This window comes from Stigmatopora argus, chromosome 5 (assembly GCF_051989625.1).
Source record: "Stigmatopora argus isolate UIUO_Sarg chromosome 5, RoL_Sarg_1.0, whole genome shotgun sequence".
Classification (NCBI taxonomy): domain Eukaryota; kingdom Metazoa; phylum Chordata; class Actinopteri; order Syngnathiformes; family Syngnathidae; genus Stigmatopora; species Stigmatopora argus.
This window is the reverse complement of record NC_135391.1, coordinates 13,396,677-13,410,934: the sequence shown is the minus strand read 5'-3', so window position 1 is coordinate 13,410,934 and position 14,258 is coordinate 13,396,677. Positions and strand designations below refer to the sequence as shown.

Genomic DNA, 14,258 nt, shown 5'->3' with positions numbered 1-14,258 from the left:
CTTATTGGTTTAAAGCTCAAAACCAGTTTGCGTTGGAAAATAAACCTGTGCGTCTTTTATCAAGCAGTGCGCCCCTTTGACGTATTTTATCCCTGACGCGTTAAAACCCACATGACAGACATACTGACTCTTATTTACACTCCTACACTTTGTAATTTATATAGCGTCTCATATACCTCATGTAATTTTAAACATCGTTGCAGTTAATCCCCTTTGATCCACCTTTTTTCTGTCCAACCATATTATTCTCCCTTTGCATATCTGCTAGCACGGCTGAACATTGGTAAAAATGTAAATAACAGTGGCCTGTAAGACAAAAATCAGGGCATTTATTTATCTGTGAGATGGGCGGATCCCGCCTTCAAAACAAAACTCGGGGATTACAGATTGACATAGTAGCTGTTATTATCTTCTTGATGTTTTTCGATTTGCCACATTTTGATTCATAATTATCCCCTAATATTGTCAGAAGAATATGTCCAACTTTAACTATCTTTCGTTACCACATTGGGACGGGATCTCGAGAAAAATACGTTACTTTTACCTGGTAAACGAGTCGTCTTTTACACTCACGGATGGTCCCAAAAAGGTATGCTAAACAGCCATTTTTGTTTGGGGCAAAAGTATAAACGCATTCTCACACTAGCGCAAAAAAAACTACTTATATGTACTGTACTTCTAAACCTATTCATTGGCATTATTTCAAGTATCATGATGGCCATAAACAAGGTTTTTCTGCCTCAAATTGTCATCATTGAAGTGCATTTCTTACCTGAGGCTCCTTTAAAGAAGATAATTTTAATTATTTTCCAACATAACAATGAACCATTGATCACTTTTGAAAGAAATTGATTGATTCATTTTCCAAAACGCTTTTCCTCTCAAGGGTTGCAGAGGGTGCTGGAGCCCATCCTAGCCGACTTCGGGTGCAAAAAGACACCCAAAAAACCCTTTTGCCTCAATTTATTTTATTGCTACAATAGATAAATATTTTTTTAAATGGTTCTTTCAGGGTTCACTGGCATCTGTTCCTCTCTTTCTCGGCGCTGACCTCTTGGCCAACACAAACGTCCGCTCCGAGAACCATCCCAGGCATCACGCCAAATTTGCCCGCAAAGGCCTCGCCACCAAAATCTACTTTTCTTCAGGTAAACTCAACACAACCAACGAAGAATCCATCCCGACGGGTCTGGTTACATTACTTCCTCTTTTGTCAGCCTTCAGGTTTCAGGGGTTGAAGGTGGGACCGTCCAATAACGGGTTGTGGTTCTACACTATTCACGGTCTTTTCCGGGTGGCCTTTGAGATGTACACCAAGCGGGAGCAACTGGCCGTACTTGACAACTTTCAGGTCAGATTGGGTGAAATGAGCAACACAAACATTGACAAAGGCACAGGCAACTGCACATGTACAGTAATCCCTCGAATATCGCGGCTAATGTAGACCAGACATGACTGCGATAATCCAAAAAACGCAAAGTAGGATCATCCCTATTATTACTCATACCATACTACATGTGTTTGCGCCTAAAGAGAAATAAAAGTAAACAAATCAATTGTATTTTTCAAATATTAGTTATAGGCACATGAAAACACGAATATATTGATAACTAAATATAATCTATAAATAAAAAAAGATGTAAATACTATTGTATTGTACTCACAATGAAAATAGTTCCTCTACGCTTGATTTAAAAAAAAAAAAAAACTGGTTCTTGGGAGCCTTAGTCCAAGTCCTCTACGTCGGATTCCAAATTCAAGATTTTTTGTCAAAGAACTAAAGACCAAGATGAATCAAGTCCTTTGGAAGTGACTGTATCATTTACACAAATGATTATTTCTTCCCTGAATAGCTGAGTTGTAGTGTTGTACAATTATTCAGGAAATAATGATGTTTTTTTTCAGCAGAAAAAAAGTCTTTTTAGCAATAATTTTCAGACCAATTCAATAAAATGTTGCAGGACTTGTGGAAGTCTCAAATGAGCGACAGCATGCTGAAAACCAGTTACAGCCTGAGCGTGCAGCTGGACAGATTGAACGCTGAGAATGAAACACCAAATGAGCCAACACCCAAGCAGCTGGAAAATACAAGTCGAGAAATACCATCGGACCACTGTTACTCCACACAGCAGAGCTCTACAAGCTCATCCGCCCTTGAAAATAAACTCAGGAGCCTAAGTGACAAACTGGCCGCCGCAGACTTAGCGGAACATCACCTGGAGCCGGTGGTGCTCCTCCTGGACCACGCCGAGTGCTTCCTGGGCGGAACGGCGGCAGAACGGGACGCGGCGGAAACATCGTTGGCCGGCTGGCTGGGCCGCCGCTTCGCCGCGGCCCACGCGGACATCAGTCGGCGAGTGGAGGCCTTCAAAGAGCACCACATCCAGAGAATCGAGGAACTGCCGCCCGCAGAGGAGCTGAGTGCGCAGCTCTTCCCGGACGCAATGAGGACCCTGTTGCTCAACTGGATGGGGCTGAGTCGGGATGAAGACTGGGCCAAGAGGCAAAGCGAGTACCCCATCCTGCTACTCATGCTGGAATTTGCAAATCACAACCTCATCACCGGGGTGGCGCACGTTCTCTATTCCACTTTAATTTGCAAGTAGATTTCCTAGCGGCTGAGTGGTTAGCATGTCGACCTCATAGTTCTGGGGTCCTGAGTTCAAATCCAGGTCGGTCCACCTGTGTGGAGTTTGGATTTTCTCCCCCGGGCTTGCGTGGGTTTTCTCCGGGTACTCCGGTTTCCTCCCACATTCCAAAAACACGCATCTATATGGCCTCTAGGTATGAGTGGGAGCGTGAATGGTTGTCCATCTCTTCGTGCCCTGCAATTGGCTGGCAATTCAGGGTTGGCCCGTGCTTTGTGCCAGAAGTCGGCTGGGATAGACTCCAGCACCCCCCGTGACCCTAGTGAGGATAAAGCAGTTCAGAAAATGAATGAATGAATTTCCTAGCATCGGGGTCCTCAACTTAATTTATCTCGTGGCCGTTGGAAATAGTCTGTGTAATTCTGGCACAATTTTCCCCCAAATGGTTATAGCCCATTCTTCTTTCTTTAAATCAACCGCTCAAAACATGAAAACGTATTAATATTTATGAACATATATTTGTATGTATTATATTGTCCTTTCAGCCGCTGTTGTTTTATAAATAAAGTTGAGTTGAGTATTCACCCGTGATGGAAATGCTTGGAAAGACATTCACTTATTTGTTGTAACGTGAGGAAATGGGACACGGAAATGAAAATTAAGTCGTCATGTCTTGAGAGGAATCGTTTTGTAATTTTTAAATTAAGGACTCATTCATTTGTTTGCCAATTCGAATGAAATATTTCCACAAATCCACTAAAACCTTTGTACTGTAGGTGGCGCTGTGTGTTGAGACTTTGTTCGCAATCTGCCATTGAATTCACAAAGAAGGAGCCGAGTTCATCTATGGAAATTACATGGAGCAATTTAGCCTTTGGTCGCTTTGACTATCGGGTACAGTTAATTTAAAACAAGGTAATAATAATACAACCATTCCTTAATTTATATTAATTCGGGAAATGATGAACAAAGCGTTTAGATGCCGTGTGCTTAGGACGACTTAAAGTCAAACAAAAACACGGTGATTAACTGCCTTTGCTTCTGAACATTTTTCATCTTGCCATCCAGGTGTACTATACTTTTTTTTAATGTTTCCGAATGCATTATTTTTTGTTGTTGTTGTTGTTGTTGAAAAGAAGGCGATGAGTGTTCAAAACGAAGCGTATGACCATGAAACAACGACAGAAGAAAGCACACAGGTGCGAAATATATGAATGCAAATAACTGTGATTTGTGTTCAATGTTAATTGAAATGCGTTCAAAACGTATTTTGAATGCCTTGTCGTTTAATCAGAGTTGAGGAGGCTGCTACCCTGTCAATCAACGCAGAAGAGTGCACATGGTCACGTGATCAACCAGCGGATGATGGGTCTGCTCAACGAGGTTTGCCCTCCTAGAACTACAGTGATCCCTCATTTTTCGCTATCAATAGGGACCGAGACCCTCACAAAACTATGTTAAATGACTAATTAGGATTAGTGATGGCCCCATCCAGTGGAAAACAAATCCATCGAGTCATAAAATCCGCATCTGGACAGCCTGAAAAAAAGAAAATGTAAAAGATACTCCTGACTGGTGTACTGTATACATGTATTTGTGTACTGTATAATACCAGTAAATGCATAAACAATTGAAATACCAATTAAACACGGAAAAGTACAGCATGAAGCCACGAGTGGCCCTTTGGGGGGGTTACTGAATTTTTTTTTAAAGCAAGTTTTGTGAGATAGAGGCATAGTCACTAAGCACTATTCTTTCTTACCAGGATTTTGTTCTGTACAACTCAGCCATATTTAAATAAGGCATACTTAGACATATAAGACATACTTCTATCAAATAATTTTCTGGTTAATCTCCCCCACCAATGGAACTCCCACATAGTGTAAACAATGTCATACATTTTTGAAAATAGATCTCCAATTGTCCTCGTGCAATTACTATCTACTATTGTCTTGATCTTATGTTGTTTTAGTCATTTGACATGCTATTTCCTTATTAAAATAATGACACTCATAGCATAGTTATTAAAAGATGCACGACCTCGTGGCCGATTTATCGATTCTGAAAACATTTACTGTCTGCCTTTGATCAATTTAATACGCTATTCATGCACACGTTTTAACGGAATCAATGACATGTCACTTAAAGTCATAAAGAAGTCCAACGTGTGCAATTTGGACATTTAAGACAATGTTCTTGAGGAAAGTTTTCAGACATTTGAACCCAAAGCATTCTTGTTAGTATTAAAGTTATATTAGCCTTGAGTCAGTCCATTATGTCAACGCTGACATTGTGAGACTTAAGATGAACCTGGCTTGTGTTTTCACGTGTGTGTACATCTCAGATGGTGTTTGTCCTCCAGAGCAGGAGGACTCAGGACAAGATCACGAAGCCATCAAAACCTCCGAGGTGACTTGCTCCTCTTTGGAATGTTGACCATAATGAGACGTTCAAAGACTGTGCGTGAGTAACAATTTGTCCTTTTGCGTTACGCAGAGTGCAGGTTCCCTGAAGGTGACCATACAGCAGCGCGGTGACTGCCGAGAGTTCCCCCAAAGCGACAAGCCGGACGCCAAGCAGCCGCCGGTAGAGGCGGGGCTTCACTGTCACGTATGCAGAGTGACGTGTCACTCCATGCAGGTGAGGACACGCCTCCTACTGCCTGATTTCCAAAAAGTTCCAGGATTACCGTGACCATATTACGTCATTGTATCCATTTTTTTTTGAAGATGTTTGAGGAACACATGAGCAACTCGGATCATGCGACCAAATGGAAAGCGCTCACGCATTCCGTCGACGTCATCACGCACACGCTCGCCAACAGGTAGGAGCACGCGTGCCCCAAAACCCGCTAGGATGATGGCGTTTGTACGTATGTCCTGCAGAAAGTGGCGTTGGTGCAACGTATGTCAGACTCACTTCAGCGATGATGTCATCAACCATCGCCGAACTAAACAACACAAAGTGAGGTCATCCGTCAACCCTTAGCTTTAATGCACATGAAGTTGGTTTTGTGTTCACGTCGATCAGGGGTCTCAAAGTCAGTTTGGTTGGCGCACCACATTCACGCCAACTAGTTCACCTCATTTGGGTGGGAGGGACTAGTTTATTTTTGGGCTATTTGCGATGTCAGGCGTCCAATCCATTTTGACTGGACGTCAAGCGCCGTTTGTTAATGGCTCTGAGAGATGAGCATCCACAGACAGATTAAGTGAATTGGACAACTGTTGATGTCAATGGCAGGCCATGACTTCATTTTACGTCACATTTTTGGGGCGTGACCGGACGTTTGGTCGCGGTCTTTTGGTCGCCCCGACCGCGACAACGGGCGACCAAAAGACCGGCGACCAAAAAACCGATGACCAAAAGACCGGCGACAAAACAAGGTAAAACAACACGGTCTATGCATCCATAAAAGCCAACCATGGCCCTGAGCAGTTTCACTGAGTCGACGTGTGAGTGTATAAGAGTTTGTATGTACATGCGTTGTCCCTTTAAGAAGCTACGTCAGTCAGGGTCTTAACAAGTTCTCCAACAAAAAACAATAAAAGTACGGGAAATTTGGAGCTATTTTTTTTGCCTAATAATTAATAGGGCATTAAGTATGACTAAATAATAATTCACAGTTTGTATTTAGGGAATTTTGAGCAACAATTTTAAATGGTAATTATCAATAACCTTCCGGGTGACCAAACGTCCGGCGACCAAACGGCCGAGTACCTTTTTGGGGGACTCATAGATCACTTCAAGTACATTTTGAATTATTTCCTATTGATTTCTGGCGGAATTTGTTGGCGGCTTCCTCTTGGTTTTGGTGCATTTTTGCGGTTCCTTATTAAATCATTGGCTGCCATGAAATGCATCATTTTGACTACAGGGGGCGAAAGAACGAATATGACAGCGGATAAGAAATGAAGCGAAATACAATAGTGCACAAACTCACAAAATTCCATAGCATTTGATTCTGTTTGTTTGGTATGAATAGGGCTACTAAGTGGGGGCTGGATCGGACCCCCTAGCGGCCCGCGGGCCGTATGTTTGACACCCCTGACTTGAATGACACACACGTGAAAACAATGTACAGATTCTCTTGGTGAATTTTGTCTGGTTACCTATTTTCTATGTGTGGATTGTGTGTGGCTTTAGTGGGTGTTTCCATATGGTATGTGTCTCAGTCAACAACTGTTTTTGTGTGTCGATTCTTTGCATCGTCATTTACGGTTTGTCGGCGCTTGCGTCCAGGCGTCCAAGCATGCGTCACGGCCGTTTTGTGCAGCGTGTGGCCGGCATTTGAGGACACCCCGCAAGTTTGTGGAGCACATGAAGTCAGAAAAACATAAGGAACAGGTCAGAGGTCAGATTTAAAGTTATACGTCTTTCGCATATGGCTCAAGTGTGTGCGGGTGTCTCATCAGGTGCGTTTGAGCGAGGCTCAAGAGGAAGAGCTCATCACCGTGGATGCCATTGGTTGCTTTGAGAAGGAGGAGGAGCCAAAGCGAAGAGTCGATTTTGGACATGAGCAGGGAGCTACTTCACGGGTGGCATAGATTTAACCGTATTGTTTGTGTTATTATTATTATTGCTTTTATTATTATCGTTGTCATTATTATTATTATCATCATTGTTATTATTATCATTGTTATTATTATTGTTGTTTTGGCCAATTGAAATCTATGTACAGGTTTTTTTCTTTTAATCATGTTGAAATGAGATTTAACCGTATTGTTTGTGTTATTATTATTATTGTTTTTATTATTTTTATTATCATTGTCATTATTATTATTGTTATTATTATCATCATTTTTATTATTATTACTGTTGTTGTTTTGGCCAATTGAAATCTATGTACAGGCTTTTTTTTTCTTTTAATCATGTTGAAATATGAAAATTTGCTCATTAGAATATTAAAATTATTGTGTGAAAACATAAAACTCAGCAACTCTGTCCATTTTCAGACTTGGGGAAAAGGAGATATGTGGAATTAGATTTGCGTCAAAAGGAGAGTCAAACAAAACATTGCTACCCCAAAAAAAAGACTTAGTAGTACAAGCACAATACATACATGCATATCCTTGACCTATTTCAGATTTTGCCATGATTCAGTAGAGATTCAAAACATTAGTTTTTTTGCTCGAGTTTTGGACGACATTGTTCATTTTGACCGTGTTTGAAGTTTTAGCGACCTTAGCTTCCAATGCCAACAGAGCTTCAGAACTTTTACAGGCTGAAAATCAAATTTGAAAATGGGAAAAACCCTTTTTTAACTTTTCAGGACTGTGTTTCTTTAATGCTTATTGACATATTAAGGCCATTTTTAATTCATAGTTAAATCTTACATAGTGGTCTTTTAGGCCCATGACTACGACGTGACTTCATATAGGGTTTATTTGAGCTTTGAAAGTAGTCGCTGGTCACGCAGACAATATTGTGTGCTGAGACACAATGTTTTGCTCTTATTTGGTGGGCTAAACATCAAGGACCACCATTGGAATGGACTCCCTTTTGCAGTAGGTGTCTTTCTATTAGTTTCAATTCATTTCTAGTTATTCTATGCACCCGGGACAATGACAACAGAGATCTAGACTTGGCAAAATCTGACATTTTTCAGCTATCTAAATATCTAAGCATATCTCCGATTATGTGATGAAAAATCAGGCCCGAATTCAACATTTTTAGATGATCGAAATTGGGTAAAAAAAAAGATTGGATTTTTAAAATGTATTTGTTTATATTTAAGTGTGAACTTATTGGCTGACATGTGATTGAATTTAATTGATAGTGTTATTGTCATAGTACAAGTACAACTAAATGCCTTCCAGGTTTGGGTTTAGGTTTTAGATCATGTAAATGTAAATTACATTTTTTTTAATTAACTCTATGTAGGGTCTTTGCTTTTCTTGTGGTTTACTGTGGGAGTTCACAATATTTCCTGATCATTTTTTTTGTTTTTTCTGCTTGAACACAGCACTTGCTGGTTAACGCATTGACAAAAAAACATCCATAGGGGTCGCTGTTTCACCAGCAAACGAATCCTGCATTGTTTTCCCCAAAAAAACATTTCATAGTCAGATTATGGAAAATAAAAACTTTAAACTTGTAATTAAACATTGACTGTCAAAGTGTGGTACAAGTACAACACGTAAATGCACAACTGAGCTTTTTAATCTTAAATCTTTTTAGGAACTAGATTTCCATTCAAATTTCAACTGATGTTATTTTTTAAATTTGGAGTAATTTGACCATTTAATGTTAAAAAGTATGGTTGAGTAAATATGTAAAAAAAGAGGTTCATTTTTGCTGACACATTTGAATTTATTTCGGTAAAATCTGTCATTTTTTGGTAAATTGTACATTTTGTAAAACCTTTTCTATTTTGACTTTCATTTCATAATTTAAAAATATGTTATCACATATTTATTATTACATTTTGATACCCCCTTCCTCCTTGTGAAATGTTTTTTTTTAATCTTTACTATTCAATTCAATATTTAGATTATCCCCCTTCTTACCGTACATTTTGAATTTTTCCACTATCTTGTATTACAATCACTTTGTATTTTAGAATTTTGGAAAACAATGTTTTTTTGTCAATGGAAACTGATTTTTTTAAATGGACAATAATACTTTTCCATTCACTTTTCTAAAAAAAAAAAGAAAATTCTCAAATCTCTTTTCTTATTTTATCTTTCTCATAAAATATTTTCATTAGAAGTGTGCCCCCCCCCTTTTTTTTAACATTTAGGGTTTAACCCAATAGAAAATACAGCCTATTTTTGGGTTTAAACTTTTGCCTTCTAAATAAAAAACATTTAAAAAATCAAGAAAAAATATTGACGAAACACATGCAGGGTAAAAAAATATCAGTAAAAATGTCATGCATTTTTTTGGGGCTTTTAAAGTCATTTTAACTTCTATCTTACACAAAAGTGTTGCTTTGATTGGAATCAAAAATGTGTACTACCAGGACAAGACCACGTAAAACTACACACACTATGTAGAATGATGAGTTATTGATTTGTCCAAAAAGCAGAGTATTTTTGACCTTGTTGATGTGCTTTCTGAAAGTAGTTTAGAATTTGTGGGGAGGGTGGATTTACCCTCCAAGTTGACTTGTTGTCCTCATGCCACAAAAAAACATACAATGCACAAAACAATACAATAAATACACCTAACTCTTGTTATTGTGATGTATTTATGATTGGTTGGGGTGTGATTCACTAACTATTTATCATTAATTGTGACTGATGAGCTTGCTCGCAATCTTAAACGTCGTAAATGTCTAAATACAGCTCATTAGTTGTGATCGACTTTTATTTTATAATTAGTCGGACGTGATCAAAGAGTTTTGCCTGAAAATGGTTTTCCAAAGCTGTTTTTGTGTTGATTTTCAAAAGTTGTTATTCCCCCCCCCGATAAAAGCTCAGCTGCCGCAAGGTCATCAAGTGCCTGAAAGGAGCGCTTAACGAGCTTTTTAATTCTTGTCATCTCCATTTGAATGCCAGTGTGTACGTGGCTTTTGTCACTGACGATCCATTAGGTCCAAGGACGCCGTCCTGGCGATATAGACGGCGTCTTATGGAGGCTAACCCAACGCACACGCAGGCACGCTTATGTATTTGCGAGGCGGTGGTCTTAGCGGCACACTTTGATGGCAAAGTAAATGAGGGATCTGAAATTTTCTGGGCTGGAAACCGACTGACGGCGCTTATGTACTGGTTGGGCCAGAAAGCCAAGGTTTTAGGGGATGTCACCTGAGCCGCTTTTGAAGACCACCCAAAAATAGGGTGCAGGCTTTTGTTCAAACCCACGATTAAAAGACGTTTTCACCAATCTGGTGTCCTGCAAGTGCAATCAGTTGATTGCAGTCAGGTCCTTCTTGTTTCAGCAGAAACCTCATTGGTTAAACTAGGGGTCTCAAACTTGCGGCCCGCGGGCCAACTGCGGCCCTCGGGACGATAATTTGCGGCCCCCGTCTTAATATGAAAGATTAATGTTCGTGCGGCCCGCAAAATTGATATGAATGACACTTGTGTTCGGAGCAATGTTCCCTCTAAGCTGCGCGCGTGCGCAATTGCGCACAACTCTCGTGTTCTCTGCGCAGTAGCAATCATATGGCGCGCAGTAAAAAAAAAATCGATTTTTAATTATTATTTTTTTTTAATTTTTTTTTTTTTTTTTTTTTTACCCCTTTCCCCATGATGGCGCCGTTTAAGTGGCAGCCAGTGGCAGTAGCTCTGTCCACTCATGTTTTTCGTGTTTTACAGCATGTTTCGATCGATTTATTTTTTATTAATCTTTAAGTTAATTTATTTAATTCATTATATTTTGTTAAAAAATAAAGATATTTGATAACGTTGGAATGTTTTATCAGTGCTTTTCTTGTGGAAATCCTGATGCGGCCCAGTCTCACCCAGACTCGGCCTCTAGCGGCCCCCAGGTAAATTGAGTTTGAGACCCCTGGGTTAAACTGTATGCGTTGAATCGGTTGGAACGAAAGCCTGCACCCACAGCGGCCCTTGAGGACCGGTTTGCCCACCCCTGTTCTAGCCGCTGATCCTTACGGGGTGCTGGATATGTCCTAACTAAGGCAGTAGGTGGGCTACACCCAGAATTGGTTGCCAGCCAAGCTACAAGGCACAATGAGACAAACAACCATTCACGCTAGATGTTTCAGAACATCTCTAGATTCATGTCCCGTGACGCATGTATACATGTACATCTATGTGTATGTACTATATGTATATTTTTATATGTATATATTTCAGCAACCCGCCTATTTATTTATTTATATATTTATTTATTTATTTATCTATTAATCTATTTATTAATTAATTAATTTATATATTTATATATATACACATGTATGTATTTATTAATTTATATATCTATTTATTTATTTATTTATTAACTTATTTATTACCTATTTATTTACGTCTAAAATGTATTTTCCTGTGTCTGTATTCTCACCCTCATGCTACTGTGACAATGAAATTTCCCGAATACGGGATGAATAAAGTTATTCAATCTAATCTAATCTAATGTAATGTCCAGTAGCTTTCTACCTGCACCTACTTCCAATTCTAAACCCTTCCATTGATTGATTGATTGATTGATTTCCTCTTCCATTGCAGACGCGACACTCTGCCTTTATCCGAGCTTGCGACCACTACATGTGAGAACCTAGCAATGCGATGTTAGTTAACGCTAACTGCATACTGGCAATACCATAAAGTTGATTAGGCACTGATATATTGTAGCCTACAGCTTTCCCAGAGTTCTGGGGTTTCAGTTTCTGTTCCAATTTTCCCACTGGCACTACCATGTCAATCTGGTGAAGTTGAGTTGTTCTAACCAAAGCTGTGAACTAGCAAATAATGATGCAGGAATGTTCAACAACATTTTTGGACTTTTAGTGACCCATTTTATAGGAGCTTTACCCTGATTATGAATTTTGTTAAAGAGAAAACTGCCTGGGCATATGTCATGATTGAACAAAGAATAACTTTCTGACAATGTTATTGCGGTTGTTGGTAGGCCTTTACAAAAAAATTAATTTTAAATCCGGGATGATGTTTTGTCAAAAACATGACTATCACTTCCTTTCATTAATAGTTAAAGTTCATCAAAATCTGATACAGAGGATGGTGGTTGTAAAAAAAAAGTTATAACCCTTGTGTGCATGTTTGTGAGAAAGTATATATAGATATATTTTTTTTAAGTAGAGCACCTACGTCTAGGTACACGTGTCCCGCTGGGAGAGCACGTCACGGTTGGCGTGCGAGTGACAGACGGCTCCTCCCCCTTCTGTCGAAGCCTCGTACGGCCGATCAAGTCCACCCCATCCCACCAGCTAACCTGCAATTAAGTCCAATTAGCATGCTGGGATACCATCAAGACAATCACCATTAGTTCCTGTTTAAGAAGAAGTCGTTCTGAGTCCTTAGAATTCATCATCACAACAATCCAAAGCATTCCATACCGAGTGCGAGGCTTTGAATGGTGGCGAGTATGGAAATACTTTGGTTCGAGTCTCCAAATTGCACGCACGGCTTTTCCGCCAGTCGACTGCTAATTGACGCGTGTGCCACAAATGAGCACATGTGTTAGTGGGGGGTCCCGACTAATGGAGGAGCGGTGCTGTGGATTTAAGTGCGTGCCAATCAAGGTGATGCGAGGAACCCAATTGCTACCTGCTCGCCTGTCCGTCAATGTTGCCTTATTTTTAGAAGTCGCGCATGAGCTCCGCGTAATCATTAGCCCAAACCCCAGCAGGATTAAAAACAAAAAGTGCCTTAGAATGTTAACATGTGTCTAGGTGAAGGAAAGTACAGTGTTACCTCGAGATACGAGCTTTATGCGTTCCGGGACTGAGCTCCTATGTCGATTTACTCGTAACTCAAACGAACGTTTCCCATAGAAATGAACTAAAAAAAATTAATTTGTTCCAACCCTCTGAAAAAACACCAAAAACAGGATATTGGATTGGAAAAACATTTTTCTTTGTTCTAATTCGCCATCTATTAACAAAGTAGCAAATAACTAGTGGTTTAATAGTACTAAAATGTGTTTATTAGTATTAAAATTAGACGGATTCCGTGGAGGGGAGAGAGAGATGGACAGAGAGAGGGGAAGGGGGGGACTTTTTGCACGGCAACGCGCTCGTAACATAACATAAACAAATTTAATTGAATTGGGATTATGATGCAGACACACTCAAAAATATGTTGATCTAACCTTACACTGAACTAATTTTGTTTTAAATTTTGATACCTTTCTTCTCCCGGGTTGGCTCTATTGGCCCTTCCTCCACCCTGACTTTGCAACCTATCGAGGGTTGTTTGTTTTTGTATTCCTTTCAAAATATTCCGAAAATGATGCAAACAAATGTCCTCACAATAGGCTAATGCACGACCACTTGACAACAAGAAGTGGTATATATGCCATTCGTACTGAGTAACAGGAAAAAACATGCAACGCTCCGCCCAGTGCTTGTAGAGACATTACACGAGGGAGTTGCGACGAGAAAGACAGTGCCCACGATGTTCTTATGAGCAGCCTCTCGCGTCCGCTGTCTGCCCATATATCAAAATTTGTCTCGTATCTCAAGATAAATATTTGCCTGAAATTTTACTCGTATCTCAAATTGATCGTATGTCGGGGCGCTTGTATGTCGAGGTACCACTGTATACCTACACTAAAAACATAAGACAGGGATTTCAGGTCTGTGCTAACTGGGGACATCGCGTTGCGCATGTTTTTGTCAATGCGATTTGCGCAAAATCAAAAATGTAAAAAAAAAAGGAACGTAGGACAATTTAAATCAAACGGTTATTATCATGCTCGGATGATTCACAATGTACTCGTGTTACCGAATTCATCCAGTTTACAGTGCAGTTGAATCAAATGCGTAAGATGGCGGAGGCCGTAGCGATGGTGTGAATTTCGAGGGATTTAAATTGGAAATGTGCCACTTTTCCGAAATGGTTGCTTCAAAAACAAAATTAGGTGACAATTTTTGGGATTTCAAGAGTTTAGGGAGGTTGGCAGGAGTAAACATTCAACAAAGCGTAGTGTCAGACGTGTTGGAAGTGCTGAAACTATTCTCTCATTATGTTTAACTGACAAAGCAGTAGACTGACTTTCAAAACACACCAAATTAAAAAAAAAGTG

General features: G+C 39.8%; 2 protein-coding genes across 6 annotated transcripts; both read left to right on the top strand.

Moving 5' to 3' along the window:
* The first annotated feature begins 391 nt into the window (after positions 1–391).
* On the top strand, positions 392–3,179 carry LOC144074941 (uncharacterized). 2 transcript variants are annotated; one of them, XM_077601644.1, is made up of 4 exons: positions 392–589; positions 1,013–1,148; positions 1,218–1,351; positions 1,962–3,179. In XM_077601644.1, the coding sequence occupies exons 1-4, from the start codon at positions 476–478 to the stop codon at positions 2,604–2,606; spliced, it is 1,029 nt and encodes a 342-aa protein (XP_077457770.1). In that variant the 5' UTR covers positions 392–475; the 3' UTR covers positions 2,607–3,179. The 2 variants fall into 2 exon arrangements, with proteins under 2 accessions (XP_077457770.1, XP_077457769.1); XM_077601643.1 differs by having other exon boundaries at positions 1,013–1,351.
* A 188-nt stretch (positions 3,180–3,367) lies between these two features.
* Positions 3,368–7,574, top strand: LOC144074942 (cip1-interacting zinc finger protein-like). 4 transcript variants are annotated; one of them, XM_077601645.1, is made up of 9 exons: positions 3,368–3,503; positions 3,725–3,787; positions 3,883–3,971; positions 4,933–4,997; positions 5,085–5,228; positions 5,318–5,412; positions 5,474–5,552; positions 6,831–6,935; positions 7,004–7,562. In XM_077601645.1, exons 2-9 carry the CDS (start codon positions 3,753–3,755, stop codon positions 7,133–7,135), a joined length of 744 nt encoding a protein of 247 aa, XP_077457771.1. In that variant the 5' UTR covers positions 3,368–3,503; positions 3,725–3,752; the 3' UTR covers positions 7,136–7,562. The 4 variants fall into 4 exon arrangements, with proteins under 4 accessions (XP_077457771.1, XP_077457773.1, XP_077457772.1 ...); XM_077601647.1 differs by having other exon boundaries at positions 3,388–3,609; positions 3,728–3,787; positions 7,004–7,574; XM_077601646.1 differs by having other exon boundaries at positions 3,388–3,609; positions 7,004–7,571.
* Positions 7,575–14,258: the final 6,684 nt, after the last annotated feature.

Excerpts from the sequence above, each read along its gene's own strand:
- LOC144074941 (XM_077601643.1), top strand. The coding sequence starts at position 476 with ATGTCCAACTTTAACTATCTTTCGTTACCACATTGGGACGGGATCTCG. Across the intron at positions 590-1,012 it reads TCACGGATGGTCCCAAAAAG|GGTTCACTGGCATCTGTTCC; the intron begins GTATGCTAAACA and ends TGGTTCTTTCAG. Across the intron at positions 1,352-1,961 it reads CCGTACTTGACAACTTTCAG|GACTTGTGGAAGTCTCAAAT; the intron begins GTCAGATTGGGT and ends AAAATGTTGCAG.
- LOC144074942 (XM_077601647.1), top strand. The coding sequence starts at position 3,753 with ATGACCATGAAACAACGACAGAAGAAAGCACACAG. Across the intron at positions 3,788-3,882 it reads CGACAGAAGAAAGCACACAG|AGTTGAGGAGGCTGCTACCC; the intron begins GTGCGAAATATA and ends TCGTTTAATCAG. Across the intron at positions 4,998-5,084 it reads AAGCCATCAAAACCTCCGAG|AGTGCAGGTTCCCTGAAGGT; the intron begins GTGACTTGCTCC and ends TGCGTTACGCAG.